Genomic DNA, 23,979 nt, shown 5'->3' on the forward strand with positions numbered 1-23,979 from the left:
ATCACTGACAATTATGTTGGATTAAATACTGAAAATTTAAACAGTGTTGTGAAGTACCTACATACCTTTCAATGCTCATTCAGTTTACTTGCAAGAGACCTCCATCTAGATAATTCATGGGGTATCCATCCCAAATTAAAGGTACAACATGCACAGATAAGCTTCAAGTACCATGTGTTACTGAATTTCATGAATGCATTAATGAAACTGAATCATTAATTACCACTTTCACAAGCTACTGTCAAACTGAAATATAGATTCATTACACTGAACTTCAAAGGATGTAAGTGCATAATCATATAGGCATTGACGCACATTTTACACTGTATGTTCTGCTTATTATACAAATTAACACCAAAAAAGCTAAACAAAACATTGCAAACCCTTTTAATCACCTACCTGTTACCTAATGCAAAAATAATCCTCTTTCCATTTTCAACTTTCTAATACAAATATTAACACCTTGACTTGATACAGTAAAATCAATCAATGTCATATCTCCCTCCAAACAGATCTATTGCGGGACGCGGGTGTCACACAAGTATTCAAAATCAAAACTTTTCTTATCTAATATATAAAATTTGGCACAAGAACCACTAGAGATCGACAAAGTCAACGACTCTTCACATAATTTGAATCAATCAATACAGCTTTACATTCGGCAATAGATCAAAACTGGTGATGTTTATAATTAAAAAAAAAATTCTGCACCCACCGTGAAAACCAATACTGGCTTATCTGGGTGCAGGGATATTGTTGTGAGCTAATATTGAACTATCTACGTGCCAGCTCGATCACAATCTAAATATACATAATATTGTTGCCTATAATGGCTATGTCTGGGCACAACTGAAAGATAGACAAACAATCCAAACACTTTCTAAATTATTTTGTTTAACTGTAAGAAAAAGTCCCTACTGCCTGGTGAATCATTTACAGGTAAAACAAATAAAAATGATTTTAGGTAAAGTGTTTAACAGTAGTGTTTTATTTGTCAAGTCCTGGGTGCTGTTTCACACTTAAATGAAGGTTCTGTTAAAAAGTAAGTTTTATGTAAATTTTGGTAATAATCTATAAAATGTATACAATCTCTTCAAAATAATTCAACAAAAATTTGCTTACAAAACAAAACTTATAATTAAACTTATAACTTTTGTGCACTGAAACTACTACAAGAATATTTATTCAGAAGAACTGATATGACAGTTCTGTTCATATGGTGACATAAGGTGTCAACCTTTCTAGTCTTGCACTTGCAGGCAACTGGTTCCGATTATAAAACTTGAGTCAAGAGACCATAATCTCAGAATGCTATACATCTTGAATTGGTCGGTTTTACAGACTGCACTCAGAAACAGCCAATTAGCTACAGCAGACACAAGTCTGCAAACCCTAGACTTTACCATCTACAAGCAGAGTTGTATGACCAAGAAACAAATAGTGTAAGTTGTCCATTCAAAGTTAACCTTTAGCCTGCTAAATTTCTAAAATGGACTGGTCCATCATTCAATTTGGGCAATACCATTTTTTTATTTGAAGGGGTGTTCACTTTAAATTTACTGACTAACAGCAAACAGTGCAGATCATGATTGCAGTACAAATGCAGATTGGAACTAGTATTAAAGGCATTATCAATTTGAAAGCTGACAAGTGAATGTATCATTCTGATATTACATACCCTAGGCAAACATTCACTGACATAGATCACAAACATTCATTGACACAGATCGTTTAAATTCAATGAAGCCATACATCCTAACCAACAAAGATCAAGTGGTCAGAACTGTATAAACATAAATGACCATTATACAATTATGTAAGTAAAACCAACTTAAATACATAAGCAAACAAACTTTAAATACATTACTATTTCAAAAGAAAATATCTCTAATACACTCTCAGACAAGTTGTTCATATACAAACATCAGAACTTCAAAACTTTTGTAAATTTTGTCACAACATAACCAAGCTAAGGAAACTTCCAACATTTTTTTGCTAAATATTTTCTTCAATAATATTGAGTCCACACAAATAAGATAACACCAACAAAAAGACTTCAAAGAGAAAGGATATGAACAGAGAGATGAAAGTTCTTCCTATATTTCAGATGGTTTCTCTATAAATAGAATTAACAGAAGTTGCTCATTTGCTTATATATATCTTGCTGAATTTCATTTGTATAGTTGCTAAACAAAGTAGGCGAAAATAACAAAACAGACATATTTTCTTACAAAAACCTAAGCAACAGAACTGAAACTTACTATTTTCTCATGAAATCACGTGTCAGTGTGATCAATACATCAAATGCCTGATGCAAAATTACCACTTTAAGTGTCAAAGTAAGTGTCAACATTGATATTAAAACCAGATCTCATCTGGTTGTGATGAGATTTTGGGAGATTTCACACCTTGTTCATTTTCTTCTTTTCATTGACATCAACACAATTATTAGTGTTATGGCGACTTTCCAGCTTTATTTCATCATGGGCTGTCACCTTGGTAGAACAACCAACCTTCCGTAAGCCAGCCTCACATGAAGAATTCAACACCCCAAGTAAGGCTCGAACCCACATCGGTGAGGGGCAAGTGATCTAAGACCATATTCATATGATAATTTCAGATCTGTTTGATTTCATCTCTTTAAATTTCCTAGCCGTAACATGTTATGCAAAGGTTTGGTGTAGATAGAGCTTACCCCTGCAGTGTAATCATCTGGTAAACTGAATGTCTCATTGCGGTCTCTGTTCATACCAAGCCCACCGTAATCTGTGATGTTTGTCTCCCCTGTCTGGTTCAGCTGTGTTGGCAGGCTGTGTCGTTCTGCCTCCTCTAAACGTTGTTCCGCTCTATGCAACTGAAAAAAGTCCAATTAAAATTAGAAAATAAAGTGTCGTAGTCTTACAACTGATTCGTAAAAGCTTTTTTGACTGTTTCAACATTCACACATAGGCAAGATATATCCATCTCTACCTAAAAGTAAAGAAAATTTTACAGGTCAAGATTTTTCAACTTGTATTTATTCTTGAATACTAATCTCAAAGCCTGCTTGTCATAACTGTAAACAATTGCTAAGCAGTAGAACACAGACATAGATATACTATAGCTTTATCTTTATAAGTTCATACTCTTAACAAGTGCAGGGAAACCACCTTACAATCAGCTACAGTCACACATACGGATATGTCTGTGTGTTGAGGTATGGTGCAGATGGGATTGGTCTGTGGGGGTACGGACACGGATAAGTACGGAGCAGTATGTCTTAGTACAGGAAAAATGGTGAGAAATGGGAAACAAAACCATACAGGACGCGAATAAGTATGGACAGGTACGGCGTACTTCCTTGAACTATGTTTAACTGTGCCTGGCAACTTGCCCAGCACGTAGACTGGTCTGCGGTAAACTACGCTGAACTACACTTAAGTACGGGCAGCCTCGGATAACTACGTTCAGCTACGGATCAATACTCATGACTACATTCGCATTAAGGTTTAGTAACAGGTTGGTAAGTTTAATATAAATAGGCTATGTGTAGCCAGCATTTTTATCTTTGACATCATGTCAAACTACGGCATAGTACGTTTCAGTATAGATAACTACGTTTAGTACGTTTAACTACGGATGAATAAGTTTCAACCAAGTTGGACTAAATTCATGTTCAAATGGCTACGGATTGCTCAAACTTTTGTGCATATTGCAATTTTGGATAAGTCTTGAATACGGTTTGACAAAGTGTTGGTACGGATTGATATGGATTACTACTTTGAGGTACGGCTCAGGTACGGATTGATTTGGATTACTACGTTTCTATCCCTGGCTAGACGTAGCTGTCCACGCCGTACGTGTGACTGGGTTAATATCTAAATCTGGTCAAGACTGTCACAAACAAGAGCTGTCACAGGAGACAGCATGCTCGACTATTTTGATGCTGGATAGTGAAACTGGGCACATCTCAGGAAACTAGAGTGTTTAATGACTCCAATTGTGGATGAAGATATTGCACAATAGCCTGAGTCTATGTCAAAAATATCAACTTAAAGTAATAACAGAGGTCAAGATAAAATGTATCAAAAAACTATATAAGTATATCCTAAGCAAAAAGGGGCATAATTCATTAAATATTGGTGCCAGAGTTATGCACCTTGTGTCATATAGTGTGGGTGATGATGTTGAACAACTATTTTAAGTTTGAATCAAATCCATTCAGTAATAACAGAGACAGAGTGAAAGTGCATCAAAACTTTAACCTAAAATTCTAAGTAAAAAGGGGGAATAATTAATGAAAAATTGGTGCCAGAGTTATGCACCTTGCATCATATGGTGTGGGTGATGATGTTGAACAACTATTTTAAGTTTGAATCAAATCCATTCAGTAATAACAGAGAGAGTGAAAGTGCATCAAAACTTTAACCTAAATTTCTAAGTAAAAAGGGGAAATAATTCATGAAAAATTGGCCCCAGAGTTATGCACCTTGTGTCATATGATAAGGGTAATGATGTTGAACAATTGTTTAAGTTTGAATCAAATCCATTCAGTAATAACAGAGACAGAGTGAAAGTGCATAAAACTTTAACCTGAAATTCTAAGTAAAAAGGGGAATAATTCATGAAAAATTGTGCCAGAGCTATGCATCTTGTGTCATATGATGTGGGTGTTAAGTTTGAATCAAATCCATTCAGTTGAACAACTATTTTAAGTTTGAATCAAATCCATTCAGTAATAACAGAGGTAGAGTGAAAGTGCACCAAAACTTTATCCTGAAATTCTAAGTAAAAAGGAGGAATAATTCATTAAAAAATGGTGCCAGAGTTATGCACCTTATGTCATATGATGTGGGTGATGATGTTGAACAACTATTTTAAGTTTGAATCAAATCCATTCAGTAATAACAGAGATAGAGTGAAAGTGCATCAAAACTTTAACCTGAAAATCTAAGTGAAAAGGGGGGATAATTCATGAAATATTGGTGCCAGAGTTATGGCCCTTAGACCAGACGATGTGGATGATGATGAGGAATAAGTATTTAAAGTTTGAATCAAATCCATCCAGTAATTATAGAGATAAGTTGAAAAAAGAGAAAGTGTAAAAAAACTTTAACCAAGGTGGGGACGCAGAAAGACGCCGACGCTGACACCGGGGCGAGTAGGATAGCTCTCCTTATACTTCGTATAGTCGAGCTAAAAATCACAGGCTTCACCTCGAGACCAAGATTGGGATATCCAAACTGGATACTCTTCCTACTAGCTTACTGGGTATTAACGATATATTCAAAAGGTTTAAGATGTGCCAAAAATAAATAAATCAACACATCAAATCAACTTTACAATGTTCAATTCAATGAACAGTTAGGAATCAAATCTTATTCAATCTAATATACAATTTTTTGCAATATTTTTGAACAAAATCTTTGATATCCCATGACCTTTTTTAAACTTTATATAGAAATATTTCTAACATCTGTTAATGTCTTATTGTCTGAGATAACACATTTGGCTAACAGCATTTTATAATTAAGATTTTAGAGTAGATTAAACCCTGAACAATATAAAGCCACAGTTTGTATATAACAAACCAAGATAGCTAAACTGGTATTAAGACCCTCACCTCAGCAAACTGATTCTAAGACCTCTTCATGCAGAAAAGTCATACCACATGCATCTGGACTTATGTCAGATTTTAAAACATTTATGAGCATTAAATTTTAGCTGCTCACAAACATTTCTGATCTTATCACAATATTATCAACACAAATCACATTATGTTTTCACCTTTGTAAAGGTTATCAACATTAGTGCTTTGAAAGTGACCATGTGATGAAAAAGAACAAATCAAGTATATGCAACTCTCTATAAACCTGTCCTATCTGGCCCAAAATAAAAACTGTCCAAGTTTTTAAAATGGAATATCACATTTTGTGATTAGGATAGGTAAAGAACTATATAATAAATAAAGAAAAATACAGCATTTTGATAAATCATGGGCACACATCTCTTAAACAATCAAAACAACTTATATTGTTCATAAACTTGACTAAGATTTTATAGGGATATACGTTACTTTCATGCTGATGATACATACCAAGTTTTGTTTAAATCGGATGGAAGCTGTAGGAGAAGTTCGGAGTACACAATGTTCTGATGTAGTTTTAATACTTCAAAGTCCAAAAAGGGCCATATCTCCAGAAAAAAAAATGGACATGGAAGTCCTGTTAATATGCATATGTCCACTTCATGTTGATGATGTACACAAAGTTTCATTTCAATTAGATGGAAGCTGTAGGACTATAAACCTCCTGGTTCTTTGACACCAAGAGCATATAATTTCTTAAATACATGGCTTTTTTTTGTTTTGATAAGTCAACTCTTAGCCAAGAATTCCCAGATGTTACGGTCATTCATATTCTATCTACATACCATTAGGATTGTTTAGAAAATAATGGCCCTAGAGTGTAAACATTGTTCAATGTGGCATTTTAGAAAATTCAGGGGACATAATTCTGATGTAAATTGACCCAAAATCAGACTTGACCAAGATTTATGACCATAAATATTGTGTCTAAGTTTGTTAACAATTACGTTAGAATTATGGCTACTAAAGTTTTAACATCTTACAAACATCCAATGATCCTAACTCTCACCATGTGCATTTTCTGCACAGGTGAGCTAAAACGCTTGTGCAGACAGAACAAATCAGCATTAAATTAGAAATAATTTGGCCTAACTTTTTATGATACTCATAAAATGTCTACTTTGATAAATTCATTTTATGATTGTATGTGCTTTAAATTACACTGCTATCTGTTTAACAAAAGGGTCAAGATGACCCTGGATCGCTCACCTGAGTAATATGAGCTGTTTCAAATGTCAAACTGATGATTTTTAGAAATTGTTTGGAAGATTTTCCAATGTACAATCAAGTAACCCCTGGGGCGGGGCCAATTTTACCCCGGGGCTCATGATTTGAATAAAGTTTGTAGAAGTCTATTAGGCAATGATACATGTCAAATATTTAAGATCTAGGCCTTCTGGTTTATTTTTAGAAAATTTTTGAAGATTTTCCTAATGTAAAATTAAGTGACCCCTGGGGCGGGGTCAATTTTGACCACTGGTGTCATGTTTGAATAAATTTTGTAGAGGTCCACTAGGCAATGCTACATGTCAAATATCTAAGCTCTAGGCCTTTTGGTTTATTTTTAGAATTTTTTTTAAGATTTTCCTATGTAAAATCAAGTGACCCCTGGGGCGGGGTCAATTTTGACCCCCGGGGTCATGTTTGAACAAATTTTGTAGAGGTCCACTAGGCAATGCTACATGTCAAATATCCAAGCTCTAGGCCTTCTGGTTTATTTTTGAAATTTTTTTGAAGATTTTCCGATCTTAAATCAAGTGACCCCTGGGGCGGGTGAATTTTGACCCCGGGATCATGATTTGAAAAACTTTAGTAGGGGTCCACTAGGCAATGCTACATGTGAAATATCTAAGCTCTAGGTCTTCTGGTTTTTGAGAAGGAGATTTTTTAAGATTTTCCTTTGTAAAATCAAGTGACCCCTGGGGCGGGGTCAATTTTGACCCTGGGGTCATGATATGAATAAATTTGGTAGAGGTCCACTAGGCAATGCTTCACACCAAATATCTAAGCTCTAGGGCTTCTGGTTTTTGAGAAGAAGATTTTTAAAATTTTTCCTTTCGGTTGCCATGGCAACCAGAGTTCTGCATGGAATTCAATTCTTTGAAAATATTTTAAAGGGGGCTACCCAAGGATCATTCCTGTGAAGTTTGGTGTAATTCTGCCCAGTGGTTTTCAAAAAGAAGATTTATTTAGAAATTGACGGACGACGCACTACGCACGACGGACATCAAGCGGTCACAATAGTTCACCTTGTCACTTCATGACAGGTTACTAAAAATGACTTTGCAAACCCTAAGATCAAGTTATAGATTCTGAAACCAGTCTCATAAAAGTGCCCTGTCATTGGTCAATTTCAAGTTTAAGCTCAACATCAACCAATCAAATGCCTGCAACTGGAGACTGGTCTCCAAACTCAGTTTTACACTATCTGAGTCCAGATTTAATCTCTTACCTCTGTCTTTGCTCTGTTCACTGTGTCCCAAGCCTTTGTCAATCCTGAAGTGATAAAATATGGTGAAATGAAAGTGTACAAAACACACACACACACAAAAAAAAACACATTCAATATATTAACCTTGTTTCATTGTTTATGTTGTGCTATAAAATGAAGGTGTTCAGCAAGATTAAAGTATGTAAAGACAATTTGTCTTTAAGATCCACCATTAATCACAAAATAAACAAGAAAGTATAATTTATACAACTGGTTTAAAATAGAACTGTCTAATTTTTGTAAGACTTATGCAGATTCAGCAGTAAACCTGTCTCAAAACAGTATTTTACTTATAAGACATGGCTGGGACTCACTGGCAGTATGCAGCACTTTGCTTACAAAACATGGCCCAGGAGGCTCATTGGCAGTACACAGCACCTTGCTTACAAGACATGACTGAGACTCGTTAGCAGTACACAGCACCTTGCTTACATTACATGACTGAGACTCGTTGGCAGTACACAGCACTTTGCTTACAAGACACGGCTGAGACTTGTTGACAGTACACAGCACTTTGCTTACAAGACATGGCCCAGGAGGCTCATTGGCAGTACACAGCACTTTGCTTACAAAACATGGCCCAGGAGGCTCACTGGCAGTACACAGCACTTTGCTTACAAGACATGACTGAGACTTGTTGGCAGTACACAGCACTTTGCTTACAAGACATGGCTGAGACTTGTTGGCAGTACAAAGCACTTTGCTTACAAGACATGACTGAGACTTGTTGGCAGTACAAAGCACTTTGCTTACAAGACATGACTGAGACTCGTTGGCAGTACACAGTACCTTGCTTACATTACATGACTGAGACTCGTTGGCAGTACACAGCACTTTGCTTACAAGACACGGCTGAAACTTGTTGACAGTACACAGCACTTTGCTTACAAGACATGACTGAGACTCGTTGGCAGTACACAGCACTTTGCTTACAAGACAAATTGACTGAGAGTCGTTGGCAGTACAAAGCACTTTGCTTACAAGACATGACTGAGACTCGTTGGCAGTACAAAGCACTTTGCTTACAAGACATGACTGAGGCTCATTGGCAGTACACAGCACTTTGCTTACAAGACAATTGACTGAGACTCGTTGGCAGTACAAAGCACTTTGCTTAAATGACATGACTGAGACTCGTTGGCAGTACAAAGCACTTTGCTTACAAGACATGGCTGAGACTTGTTGGCAGTACACAGCACTTTGCTTACAAGACATGACTGAGACTCGTTGGCAGTACACAGCACTTTGCTTACAACACATGACTGAGGCTCATTGGCAGTACACAGCACTTTGCTTACAAGACAAATTGACTGAGACTCGTTGGAAGTACAAAGCACTTTGCTTAAAAGACATGGCTGAGACTCGTTGGCAGTACACAGCACTTTGCTTACAAGACATGGCTGAGACTCGTTGGCAGTACAAAGCACTTTGCTTACAAGACATGGCTGAGACTCGTTGGCAGTACACAGCACTTTGCTTACAAGACATGACTGAGACTCGTTGGCAGTACACAGCACTTTGCTTACAAGACATGACTGAGACTGGTTGGCAGTACACTGCACTTTGCTTACAAGACATGACTGAGACTGGTTGGCAGTACAAAGCACTTTGCTTACAAGACATGACTGAGAGGATACAGCCTGTTGACAGTACACTTGGGCACTTTGCTTACAAGACATGACTGAGACTGGTTGGCAGTACACTGCACTTTGCTTACAAGACATGACTGAGACTGGTTGGCAGTACACAGCACTTTGCTTACAAGACATGACTGAGACTGGTTGGCAGTACACTGCACTTTGCTTACAAGACATGACTGAGACTGGTTGGCAGTACACTGCACTTTGCTTACAAGACATGACTGAGACTCGTTGGCAGTACAAAGCACTTTGCTTAAAAGACATGACTGAGACTCGTTGGCAGTACACAGCACTTTGCTTACAAGACATGACTGAGACTCGTTGGCAGTACACAGCACTTTGCTTACAAGACATGACTGAGACTCGTTGGCAGTACACAGCACTTTGCTTACATGACATGACTGAGACTCGCTGGCAGTACACAGCACTTTGCTTACAAGACATGACTGAGACTCGCTGGCAGTACACTGCACTTTGCTTACATGACATGGCAGAGACTCATTCTCTGAGATGAGCAAAGTGGGCAGGTGTATTGAAATGCAGTTTAACATCAAGACCATAATGTAGATGGAGAAACAAAGAACCCTACCAGACTGGTTCAATAAAGATAATTATAATGAAAAAAACATAGCCTGGTCTATGTATATTCAAAACAAAATATATCACAATGTAGTATTTGTTTTATCGGTTATTATAGTTTTCCTGCCGTGCAATTTTGCAAATACTAATTAAAATTTCAAAACAAATTATTGATTTATATCTGCAGTAACTGCCTACAATTTATCGCTTTCTCTTATAATCCGGTTAATATTCTCAAGGTGCCAGTCATGGAAAATAGAGTCAGTCATCAATGAGGGCTGTTCAAAATTAGTCTAAAATATTTCTAGCTGTTTGAATAAACCCAACCAGAAATAAATCATCAGAATTCCCAACCTTTCTACTTAGTTCACTGAAATTTTGACATGATTATAATCATGCTGTCAGAAGTTATCCCTCCTCAAAAACAGTCACTGACATGAAACCGGAACAGTTGTTAATGACACTGTGACTTCTGCAACTCTGATGCTTTCATTAACTTTACATCAGTTTATATTTTGTAAATTTCTTTTATTGATTTTGATAAACGATATCTAAGTCATGATCATTTGTTTGAATAGAATACTGAAAACAGCATAAACACTTATGTAACTAAGTCAGGGTGTAATTGACTGACATAAACATCGAATCAAAGATGTTTATTTTTTGCTCTTGAACTTTGTTGCTAAAAAATTTGGCCATTCTGGACCATTTGCAATCGTTTGTACCATTTGAAGATCAAGACACAAATATGACCAAACACTGCAATGGAGTCTGTTTCAATAATTTATAAATTTCAGCAAATGTTTGCCAAAATCTCTACATAAGTAACTAAACAACAGACTCACTGTCTGATTATCTATGCGAGCTGATGACAACATTGCCCACATTATAAAACAGTTTCTGTGTTTGAAAATATCATTACTTTAAGAAAATGAGAAGTAATTAAAAGTAAAATATGTACACTGCAGCCTTTTATGACTATTTTATCTTTAGCATCAACTCTTAAAAAAGACTCCCAATTAAACAGCAGTTTCTGCCAGTATCAGGGAGAAGAAATATCAAAGTGGAAATAAATAACCAATATCCTGTCAATTTCTAGCCATATATAGCATAATTTATCAAGATTTGGAGCCGTATAATTGTTTGCATAAATAAATTACAGAATCAATAATATCAAAGTCTGGATAGAGTGGCTATCGGCGGTTGCTATATCATTTCAATTAATGAAATACTGAAATAAAAATTTCAGAAATATAAATGAGTAGACTATAAGGATATCAGAGGTATTTGGCAACAGTCTGTGACATTGCCGACGTCAACGATTGATGATAACTCGTATAATCACACTAATAAGTTGCCATTTTGCCAAAAATCAGGAGCTCCACCATGTTGGATGCTTTCCAAAATTTCTGAATGGATCAAACTGTTCCCTTCCACTATAGCAAATGTCATAAAATAAAATTTCAAATCAATTCCTCTTTCTTTCTTGCACTGGAAAAAATGCTTTCTCCTTTTTTACTTAAACTTATTTGTATTTAAATTTTAATATAAAAAGAGAACGTTTGACTGAAGTGCTATTTATAAACATAATCAATAATCTTTATGCAAAATTTAAATTGAAGTCTTCATTTCATTAAATTGGAAGCGGTGATCTATAAATATTTTTTCCACATTTTATTCTATACTAAATTAAAAAGATTTAATCTTAATAGAAGTGAAAGGAGAAAATGACAAAATTTGTTTACCTATTAATCTAAAAGTAACTAAGTTGAGCAATACAGATTTTTTAAAACATTTTTTTTTTTTTTAGCTTATATAATGCAGACCCTAAAATAGATTAAGAACCATTTAAACAAACTTGAGATGAGTAAGGATGCAGGTAAGGATGTAGGGTTCCCCGCCATCAGTTGCCAATGGCGCCAAATGCGACAAGAAATAAATTCTGGTGCTAAAAATCTTCAATTGGCTAATTTTACTGGTGCCAACAAAAAAATCAGCAATCAGATTTGCTCATGGATGTAAAATTCTTACACTGTACACCTGAATGTACGGTAAAGGTCGCATAATTATGATCGATTACGTGACGTGTTGTTTGATACTTTATGATGAGTATATTTTGTGTAGCTAGTGACAATTTGGGAGTCTAATTAATTATATAACTTAATTAACTGACAAGTTTAGTCACCAAACTGATTAGATTTTTGACCGCTGTTGTTTATATCAAATCTAGAACAAAAGCAATGTCACTTGTGATGTCACCGATATTGTAATACCTATACGAAAGATGAAAAGGAAGGGAAGTCATGTTTGTTCATCTACAGTTTGAATTTTTTTTTTAAATGGACATTGATTTAAATGGTTGCCAAATAGTGATAATTCTGTTTATTTGCATGCAGTGTGATGATAGGATACTAAATGTTAAGAAACTAAGAAACTAAATGATTTTTTTTTTTTTGGTGGTTGTTTGGGTGGGGGGAGTGGGGGGTGGGGAAATTGGCAGTGGGGCATAATGTAGATTGTTGTGGTGACAGGATACAAAAGGGCAAGAAACTAAATGAAAAAAAAAAGTATGGTGGGGAGTGGGGTTTAGTGGGGAAGCAAGGTGTTAAAGCAGCATGCCTCCAGATCGTTCGACAAAAAAAATTTTTTTTTAGATATCTCAAAATGAATGCTATATTTCTTAAGAAGGCTTTAAAACTTAAGTACAGACAAACTTTATGTTACAGAAACACAATGAGAATTTGCTGTTTTGACTACTTTTTTTTTGAAGTCATTATTCACTACTTCAGCTATAGCGCTACTGGTTACGACGACGGGAAAATGTCTTTATTGCTGCGGGGGTCCGGGGTTCAATTCCCGACGTGGTGATCTTTTTTTCTTGACTTGGAACTTTTAAAATATGTTAGAAACAAAAATTCATATTCTAATGTTCATAATATGACCAAACTTCAATTTGAAAGAAAGATTATTTTTTAGTTAACCTTGAGCTTTAACCTACAACCCTGATTCATGCACTGAACATCGTCACTGCACCACCTACCAACATCTCAAGACTGAAGTCAATACATTGATTGGTTAGTAAATTATGCTCAGGACACGAAATATGACGGAAAAATTTGACCTTTGAGCTCAATTTGTAACCTTGACCTTCGACCTACAGACCTGGTCTGCACATGTCTCGTTGCCATCTACCTACATGCCAAGTTTGAAGCTAATACCTTGCATGGTTATCTAGTTAAGCTTTTGACACAATTATATGATGGCCAGTTTTGACCTTTTACCTCAATTTTTGACCTTGACTTTTGAACTACAGAGGCAGTTCAAGTGCTCTGCAAAATGGTCTCATAGTCATCTACCAATATGCCATGTTTAAAGTCAATACCTTTAATGGTTATAAATAGGGCTGGGTACCGCCTTAAAAAAAATACCGCAGAATACCATGGTTTTTTCCTAAATACCACGGTATATACCACGGTATACCACCATATATAATAATTATGACAGATTGACAGACACACACAGCATCACATATTTTTCTTTAAAATGGGTGTTTAAACTAGATGCCCATGGACAACATGTCGAGCCTGCCCTTTGACGCATAACTCTGACCTTGACCTTTGAGATAGAGTCAGTTTCACTGAGTTAAACATTCATGCAAAATATAAACAATATATATATGCATGTCAAAGTTATGGGCCAGGTAAGACCTGACATGACCTTTGACCTCAAACTGTGATATTGACCTTTGAGATAGGAACCTGGGGTTTGTGCATGACACTCTGTCTCACTGAGGTTAACATTCATGCCAAATATAAACTAGATTGCTTCATGCATGTCAAAGTTATGGTCCAGACAAACAAATCCTGACGCATGCACTGATGCACACATGCATGCACATACACTGAACAGCCATTTGGACAACTATGTCTTCGCATCTGCAAGCGGGCTAAACAAAAGTAACAAGAGCTGTCCGTAAGACAGCCAAGCTCGACTATTCGAAATATTGTCACAGAAACTGGAAATTATTACCCAAAATGTTTAATATCAAAAGAGTTTTAAGTTCAAAAGGGGACATATCAGAGTTATGGGACTTGATGCTATCAACTAGTTTTATAACCCCAAGAAACATGTTAAGTTTCAATTCAATATCTGCATTAGTTTTGGGGATAGTAACTTGCATGTAAAACTTTAACCAGAATTTTCTAAGTCCAAAAGGGGGCATAATTTGCTCAAAATACATGTTAAGAGTTATGGAACTTGACCCAGTGAGGTTGGTAATTGACCTAGAAAAAGAATAAATAAGTTTCAAAGCTATATGCCTTTTGGTAATAGCTGTATGTACTTACACGCAAAACTTTAACCAGGATTTTCTAAGTCCAAAAGGGGACATAATTTGCCCAAAATATAAGTCAGAGTTATGGGACTTGGTGCTATCAACTAGTTTTATAACCCCGAAGACACATGTGAAGTTTCAATTTAATATCTGTAGTAGTTTTGGAGATAGTTACTTGCATGTAAAACTTTAACCAGGATTTTCTAAGTCCAAAAGGGGGCATAATTTGGCCAAAATACATGTCAGAGTTATGGGACTTGACCCAGTGAGGTAGGTAATTGATCTAGAAAAAGAAAAAATAAGTTTCAAATCTATATGCCTTTTAGTAATAGCTGTATGTACTTGCACGCAAAACTTTAACCAGAATTTTCTAAGTATAAAAGGGGGCATAATTTGGCCAAAATACATGCCAGAGTTATGGGACTTGACCCAGTGAGGTAGGTAATTGATATAGAAAAAGAAAAAATAAGTTTCAAATCTATATGCCTTTTAGTAATAGCTGTATGTACTTGCATGCAAAACTTTAACCAGAATTTTCTAAGTCCAAAAGGGGGCATAATTTGGCCAAAATGAAGGTCAGAGTTATGGGACTTGGTGCTATCAACTAGTTTTATAACCCCGAAGACACATGTGAAGTTTCAATTCAATATCTGCATTAGTTTTGGAGATAGTAACTTGCATGTAAAACTTTAACCAGAATTTTCTAAGACCTAAAGGGGGCATAATTTGCTCAAAATACATGTTAGAGTTATGGAACTTGACCCAGTGAGGTTGGTTATTGACCTAGAAAAAGAATAAATAAGTTTCAAAGCTATATGCCTTTAAATGATAGCTGTATGTACTTGCATGCAAAAACTTAACCAAGGTGTGACGCCGACGCCGACGCCGACGCCGACGCCGACGCCGACGCCGACGCCAGGGTGAGTAGAATAGCTAGACTATTCTTCGAATAGTCGAGCTAAAAATCAATGCTTTCCATTAGTCTTAACTCTGAAAAGGGAAATAACCTATCTTAGACATCGCAATAAAGTATCAAAATTTATTTCCCTTGACTGTAATGTTTTACAATACCAGTATATAAATTTATGTTTAAAAGGACATGACCTTATTAAAGTTACTTAGCTAGTCAATATGATGATGGAAGATGTAGTATCACTAATCAGAGGATCATACATAAATATGAAGTATTTAATGACTGATGGATGTGAAACTGTAGTTCCTGCAGATCAGGTACCCAATATACAGACATGAAAGCAATAAAATTTAGAAGACATATTTAAGCTGGAATGCTGTAGAATTGTTCTACTTAAAATATATATATCAAATTGCATGTCTTGTCATTATAAAGCGTAACTTTGGGAGATGTAAGAGTCTAAGACCACCTTGCATGCAGCCACTTTGTCAAAAGATACTTGTCTGTTGGATTTTTGGTCAGTTCAGACCATATGGTGCCTTTCCAACTTCAATAAAGGAAGAAGGTTTCTGGTTTCCCTCCATACATCAGTCAAAGCAATGGCAAGCACCATTGACCTTCAGCCTGGTAGTTGAAAATTTCTCACATAAATCTGAGCAGGTCCTCTGTTGAAGAAGATCTGTACAAGTTTCTGTGGATTTTTTCTTAGATCATAAATCATTAGGGGTGTAACGATACATTGAAATATCGATGCATTGGGATCCTGAGGGTCCTGATAGTATGCATCAATAGAAAAGTCACGATCCAATAACAATCGCTGATAGTTCCTTCAACAATCGATAGTTTCGATAGTTTTCAAATTTTAGTAAATATAGAAATAGTTCATAATTCATAAATTAGGGCCTCGGAAAATATTTACGTCTCCATTACAATTATTAACCTTATAGACTTAAACTACTATAAAGGACTTTATTAACAGCAATTGAGCCGTGCCATGAGAAAACCAACATAGTGGGTTTGCGACCAGCATGGATCCAGACCAGCCTGCGCATCCGTGCAGTCTGGTCAGGATCCATGCTGTTCGCTAACAGTTTCTCCAATTCCAATAGGGTTTAAAAGCGAACAGCGTGGATCCTGACCAGACTGCGCGGATGCGCAGGCTGGTCTGGATCCATGCTGGTCGCAAACCCACTATGTTGGTTTTCCCATGGCACGGCTCAATTATAGAAAAGTGCTGTGTCTTACACTGAGTAACAATGCCAGTTGGTAGTTTTACTGTATAAAACATGGTGGCCAATAACTACTGCAAAAGTATTGCAATAGTAACCTGCAATAAAATAGTATCGCATTAGTCTTTCAGCAATATCAATACTATTGCAATAGTCAAAATTGGCCTCAATAGTAATCCCTATAAATTGTTACATGTATTTTGTGCCACTTTTCATCAGCATTTGACATACAGATATACAATGCCTGTCAGTTAACACTTCATAATATTATATACCATACCAGCACAAAACTTGTCCTATTAACCCTTACCATGCTAAATTTCTATAATGGACTGGTCCATCTTCCAATTTGGGCAGTACCATTTATCATCTGAAGGGGTGTTTACTAAAAAATTTCTGACTGAATAGCGAACAGTGCAGACCATGATGATCAGACTGCACGGATGTGCAGGCTGATCTTGGTCTGCACTGGTCGCAAAGGCAGAATCACTTGCTGCCAGCAAGCTAAGGGTTAACTAAATAACTTCCCCACATGCATAAGAGATGGTGAAAGACATCTACAGTGAAGACATAAACCTTCACTGTGAATATTGTAAGAAACTTACTACTTCTACATTCGTAGCTGTGTGCTCTAATTATAAGTTTACTTGTGCCTACTTGCAATACTTGCTGCTAGTAAAAGTTAGTGTATAACCTATGAATCTAAAACATACCAGGTTTTGTATCATAGGATCCTGAAGCCCCCTGTACTACAGGATCTGTAACCTTCCGACCTCTAATCATAGTTTATCCTCATTTCACAGTCTGAAAAATACAACAAAAATTAAATAATAAAATGCTTTAAGCATGTTAAGTACAAAAAATGTATATAGACAGCAAAAAATAAAATCATGAAAACTTCCTTACAATGTAGTACTAATAATTTAGAATAAAATGTTAGTCTGTGTAGGTGATCATGGTCTACACTTTTCACTATTTAGTCAGTAAATTTTCTGTGAACAATCCTTTGAATAAGAAGTGGTACTGCCGATATTGAATGATGAACCAGTCCATAAATTTTAGAAATTTAGCAGGGTAAAGGTTAAGAAAACCCATAAAGAGGTGGCAATGCAGCTTGTTTGGAAGGTTTTTCAATTAAGGTAAGTAATATATTGTATGTGTATAATGTCACTAATTAACCCATACTGGTTGGGAACCATTTTCCGGACACATTTTCATATCTTGGCTCCATTATGCCCTTAAAAAATATTTGACATAAATGAAGCCCACACTGCACAAACTTCAGCTCCTTCCACATCCGATGTTGTAATCAGCATCGTGTTATGACGTAAAATATGGGTTCCATGGGGCCTCAAATGGGGTCACTAAAATAAGTTATTTTTCCGTCAGGTAAACCAGAATCCGGACAAATATTTTGACGGTGTTTTGTTGTTAATTTAATATCAAAATAAGTAATTAAACTATTTCTACACATTTCTTTATCATTCATCTCTTCGAAATTGCACATGAAACATAACCCGACGTTCAATAGCTGCTACGAATGCAACCGAGGTTGACTATAAAAAAACTCGAATTTGGTCTTATACGAATTCTTGATAATTCCAATAGATATAGAATAAAAATAAGTGCAAAAATCGACAGCCCTGCATCTTACGTAACTTTTAGTGTGAAATTAAAAGTAGATCATGTTATCAGCAGACAATCATTATGTAGTTTGATTATTTCTTCCCCACTTGATACCTCGGCATGTGTGAACTACTGTGCATGCGCAATGCTATCTTCATGCCCCTTTAAGACAGAAAGTTGTTTTGTAAACGCAGGTGAGTTATCTTCAAAAACCCAAACAATATACAGCCTTACAAAATAGTGGTTTGTTGTAGACATGAAGAACAAACACTTAAATGATCTAGATGAAACAATTACATGAATAGCAACAAATAAAGCAGATATTGCATGTGTCCGGAAACTGGTCCTGTCCGGAAAATAGTTCCAAACCAGTATAGTCTGCAGTGACAACAGCTTTACAATTCTTCTGTTCAGATGATATGACCTACCATTTCCATAGCAACAGGTAAGTTCATAGAGACAACTGGGTATTACCCCATATTGCATATTGGTTCAACAGTATTAGGTATCCAAAAACACAGTACACCATGATTTTAGTTTCACTTTCACTTGAAAGCATGCATTTCTGTTTGCATTTCTAAACATTTTATTCATCTACATTTTGAAAAAAAAATGTAACTAACTTCCTGAAACTTTGATGAAAAGCATCATACACAAGTATTCTTTTATACAGGTTTTTTTCCACTGATTTGGGAATGGGGCAGACACCTTAATAAGGCACTGACCTTCAGATTTTCGCTAAAAATGATATCTCTAAATTGAAGTTTTGCCATGGATGTATTACAGGGGTTGTGCTGTTGGTTGCCAATGGTGCCAAATGCGCCAATTTACAAAATCTGATGGTAATTTGGATCAATTGGCAAAAGTTTCTGGCGACAACAAAGCAAAGATCTGGCAGAGACATTTTTTTCAAGACACCAAGGATCATCCTACACCGTCGCTGTGAAGTTGGGCACTTCGCCTAATTATCGCCTCTGGTCGAAATCTGAAAAGCTGAGTTTTTCAGACTGTTGTAACCTGTTTACAGAGTAATACAATAGATACATGTAAATTATCAATAAATTCATGGTTAACTCCACCTCGCCTGTCAAACATCAATCAATCGTAGCGTTAATATTCCACTGTAGTTTATCAATATTGTAAGCCGCCGCCATTTTGAAAATTTTCAATCGATGTGTAAAAAGCCGATAATTTTATCATAAGCAGACTTAAACGTCCTTCCTTGATCTTATGCATCAACTGTATGTTATTTCTTGATTTTATTATAAATTACATCAGAATTTATTTCAATTACGGCCAATTTCTATAAATGAATTGCTCTGGAACCGATTCCGCGGACGTCTGAACTGCTGTAAAAAATATTATAAAAAGATTGCCAAGTTTGGTATTGTTTTCAAAAAGATTAACTAATTGTACAAATCTGAACAAGTTGATGCAAGAATTGGGAATTATTAAAGCAAGAGAATCAAAACATGCATAAAAATTTCCACGTCGTTCAGTTTGTACTTTATTTAGAAATACAACTAAGAATAAATAAAGCAGAGGTACAACACGCCTGAACACCAGATAGGTTGTAACTGAATTTATTTATAGATCATTTTATTTAGAAATGGTTAAAAGAACTTGTAAAACACTCATTAAGTCATTTAACTAAAATGTTTTTTAAACTGAGCTTTTTATCTATTTATTTTGTAGTTATAAGAATAGAACTGAAATAAATGAACTTGAATTTAAGTATTTGTTTTTGTTCTTGTAGTTTATAATGCAGGAAAAATGATCATTCATTTCCCATCTTCCTTTGGCACCAATGTCGGCTCCAGTGTCTCCTCTTTGGCCAAATAGCGAAAGTCGTGGCAACAGCTAAAAAATATCCAAAGTCATCCTTGGTATTATAAACTTTAAAACAGAGTTTGTTTCTTAACTATCTTAAAAATGCCAAATGAAGAATAAAAACAAGCCGAGTTGGGAACTGATTCGGTCGTCGTGGCAAAAAAAATTGTCCTGTGTTTTTGATCAATTACACCGCAGAGAAATATGAAGAACTAAATAATGCGTAGTAACTAAGTTTTAAAGCCATCTTAAGAAATACAGCAATATTTTTCTGAAATCTAAACATTTTATTTTTTGAGGTTTTATGATCTGTAGGTCAGTGCCTTTAATAACTGGGAATTGAGACGGTGTGTCAGAGTTTTGAACTTTTCTCATGCATTACATTGATAATTTTATCCGGATTTGTCCTCCGGCATTTTGACGTAAATTTTCTGGAAATTCTTACTTGTCCGTCAGGCAAGCAATCATTCTAAAAGTGGTACTAGTTTGTCCGAGCCAAAAATGGTTGTCCTGGGCAATCGAACAACTGCTAATTTTGCAGACTGCTTTTTACTATGTTTCATGTATTTAATCTTTAGCCTGTTGGCGGTAAGTGATTCTGCCTTTGCAACCAGTGCAGACCAAGATCAGCCTGCACATCTGTGCAGTTTGATTAAGGTCTGCACTGTTTGCTATTCAGTCGATCAGTAAACTTTCAGTAAAAACTCCTTCATATGATAAATGGTACTGCCCAAGTTGAATGACAGACCAGTCCATTTTAGAAGTTTGGCAGTAGCCTATGCACGGTACTTTGGCTAGAGAACTGGTTCCGGACAAATAAATTCGCTGTATAGGGAACCGATTCTGGTTCTCCACTGCCTATAAATTGAGCAGGCTTGAGTAACTTCGGGAAAATTCGACAGTCGTGTATATTCGACACACTGAATTAATATCCGCGTGGAAAAACCCATAATGTCCTTGAATAATTTTTCTTAAGTAATTTATATGACGTCATATTTATATATGACCTCATGAGAACATTTTAATCACACAGGCGCTCTTTCTTTTTCGGACACGCGCATCGGGTAACTTCGACATTCAAAATTTAATTCATTTTGAACGAAAACCGCAGTTACAGTTTTCTATAAAAATGGTCAGTGGAGCTAAGGTATGTAAAACTATACTTACAATTGCATTTTGACTTTATTTAACCGAAATATAAACAGAACTATATTTGATGTTGATATTTAGAAACAAATAATATTCCCCGGTTTCAAAGCATGACCTTGGCTGGGGGTGATGAATTTATACGACAAGATATAACACTGTTGTGCAAATTCGACATCAAAATTATTCGATTACATCTTCTTTAAAGGATATTTACAGCATACAAGTGGTTTAAGCGTTTTTTTATCATATCAAAGCTTTCCTAATTTTGTCCACGCAGATTCTTAAAGTATGTTTACCAGAGCTGACGCCGCTAATTACGTCACTGATTTGTGCATTAAAAAACACCTGTGCATTTAATTAGCGTGCACATATTTACAACTGGGACAAATATGAATTTATGACAATTAATTATCGAAAGACAATCAAAATTCATGCAAAATTCACCCACAGGTTTCGGTAACAAAAACGCCTTATTTCAGATTAAAATATCGAGACAAGTTTGTGCCAGGTGTTGCAGAGCTCTACTCTCCATCAAAACTTGCCCCCCCCCACCCGACGTTCAGATGGTAGAAAACTGTACCATGTCAAAAAAGAAGACAGCAGTGAATAAATAAATAAAAATCATTCATGAAGCTATATTATATTGTTTCCCGAAACAATTAGCCAAACAATTAGCCGGCGTTTGTATAATCTGCTTAACAATAAAGATTTTTTTGTTTTACTTTTTATAGCTTGAGTTATGACATCTGAAAAATTGGAGCCTACTCGTCAGCATAAAAAGTTGTGTTATGTCTGTTGGGACATTTGCTGTTTTTAATGTAGTTATACAAAAAATGATAAATGTTCAATTTGTATATTTTTAAAACTCCATCAGGGTGCCGAATTTGCCTGAAAGATGTTGAACTTACACAACGACAACAATCAGAATACTATCCATCCTATTGATTATGTTGATGCAAACACTGGGCAGTGTTTTATACTTAAGACACAGAAAAGGTCTACTTTCGTTTTCATGAAATGTTCGAATCGGTCATTCTGAATCGAAAATTGCTTCATCGTTTTAAGCGTTTTTATGCTTAAGGTGTCGAATATACACGAAGTTACTCTATTTAAGGTTTTAAAAACAAAATGTTATTTTTTTCTTAGTGTTTGAAAAATCAGCAATTGTTGGAGAAAATCCTTAAATGCCAGTTAAAAATTGATTATATACTTCTATAAGTGAAAACAAAAATAAAATTGAGCATGTCAGAAATATAAACAAATTATGAATTATGATACTGGATAGTGAAATGCATGCATGTTGAAACATGATCATTTGAAATACACCAACAATTAAAAGCCACGGTTGCAATGATCAACTTTCTGCAGATAGTTATTTTATCATCAGGCCAATGCAACCCTAAAATGATAACTGACTGACTGCAACGAAATATCAAGCATTTCTAAGAAAAAAGATCGGCGGGAAAGTTTATCTTGCACCTGTCAAAATTTTCAATTTTGCACTTATAGTTAAATTTACATTGATATGGCTACTAATGACAATGAAAATAAATGGAATAAATACATGTTTTTCCCCCCGAGTTCAGAATACCAGATGAAGTTAAAAATCACATTTATCACATAGATTCTTGCAAAAACACGTACAATTGACAAAATTCCACGGTGTCCGCCATTTTGAAGCTTTCTACAAGGAATTGTGGGAAGTTAGTTACCGAATAAGGGAAGTAATCGAGTTTGTTTCACCGCAATTGATTATACACAGTACTTTCCCTTCGCCGAGATACCGGGCGCCCGGTTTGTAGAGCTCTCCGGGCTACTAAGTATGGCGTATGTGTTCACATAATATATGAGTATCGTGCCATTTTCGTACAGAACCGGGAGAAATCCGTACGGACGCTGCAAATCATGCAATTTCAATGCAGTTGTCGAGCTGTCTCCGCAAGCTTCCCACGGAAATCATCTGACGCATCAATTCCTGCATCATGGGGTCGTTGTGTCCCAAGGTAACCAGTCTCAGCAGCTAGGGCTTCATCCACACCGTCCACTCCCTGTGCCTCTGTCGGGGCTGTTGCTCATCAAGGACGGCCAGGGTTGCAATCATTGCCTGTGTCACGGTGTAGAACTTGAATATTAAAACGGGGAGAAGGTGTGTAGGCGGCCGGGTAGCTCGATCAGTTGGTAGAGCATCGGAACGGTATTCTTAGGCCCCGGGTTCGAGTCCCGGTCTGGCTGCACATCTATCTCACCCTGTGACATTTGGCGCCCAACGTGGGGCCGTGACGGCATTACACTGGTTAGTCTCCGACGCCTGTAATTGCTTATATATAAAGTACCCGCTGAAATTCGAGGACGAATTTCAAAATGGTGGGGAAATGTGTCACGGTGTAGAACTTGAATATTAAAACGGGGAGAAGGTGTGTAGGCGGCCGGGTAGCTCAGTCGGTAGAGCATCGGAACGGTATTCTGAGGCCCCGGGTTCGAGTCCCGGTCTGGCTGCACATCTATCTCACCCTGTGTCACGGTGTAGAACTTGAATATTTAAACGGGGAGAAAATGTGTAGGC

General features: G+C 36.2%; 1 protein-coding gene across 1 annotated transcript in view; it reads right to left on the reverse strand.

Annotated features, from left to right (window-relative positions):
• Window positions 1-23,122, reverse strand: part of LOC128548943 (centrosome-associated protein 350-like) — a 111,133-nt gene extending 88,011 nt beyond the window's left edge. The window contains exons 1-4 of the mRNA XM_053524693.1: window positions 23,061-23,122; window positions 17,525-17,615; window positions 8,079-8,122; window positions 2,696-2,854 (exon numbers count right to left, since the gene is read on the reverse strand). Coding sequence (XP_053380668.1) covers window positions 2,696-2,854; window positions 8,079-8,122; window positions 17,525-17,594 — 273 coding nt within the window. The 5' untranslated portion in view covers window positions 17,595-17,615; window positions 23,061-23,122. The remainder of the gene's footprint in view (window positions 1-2,695; window positions 2,855-8,078; window positions 8,123-17,524; window positions 17,616-23,060) is intronic.
• Between the last annotated feature and the right edge of the window lie 857 nt (window positions 23,123-23,979).

The sequence above is a fragment of the Mercenaria mercenaria genome, chromosome 15 (genome assembly GCF_021730395.1).
Source record: "Mercenaria mercenaria strain notata chromosome 15, MADL_Memer_1, whole genome shotgun sequence".
NCBI lineage: Eukaryota > Metazoa > Mollusca > Bivalvia > Venerida > Veneridae > Mercenaria > Mercenaria mercenaria.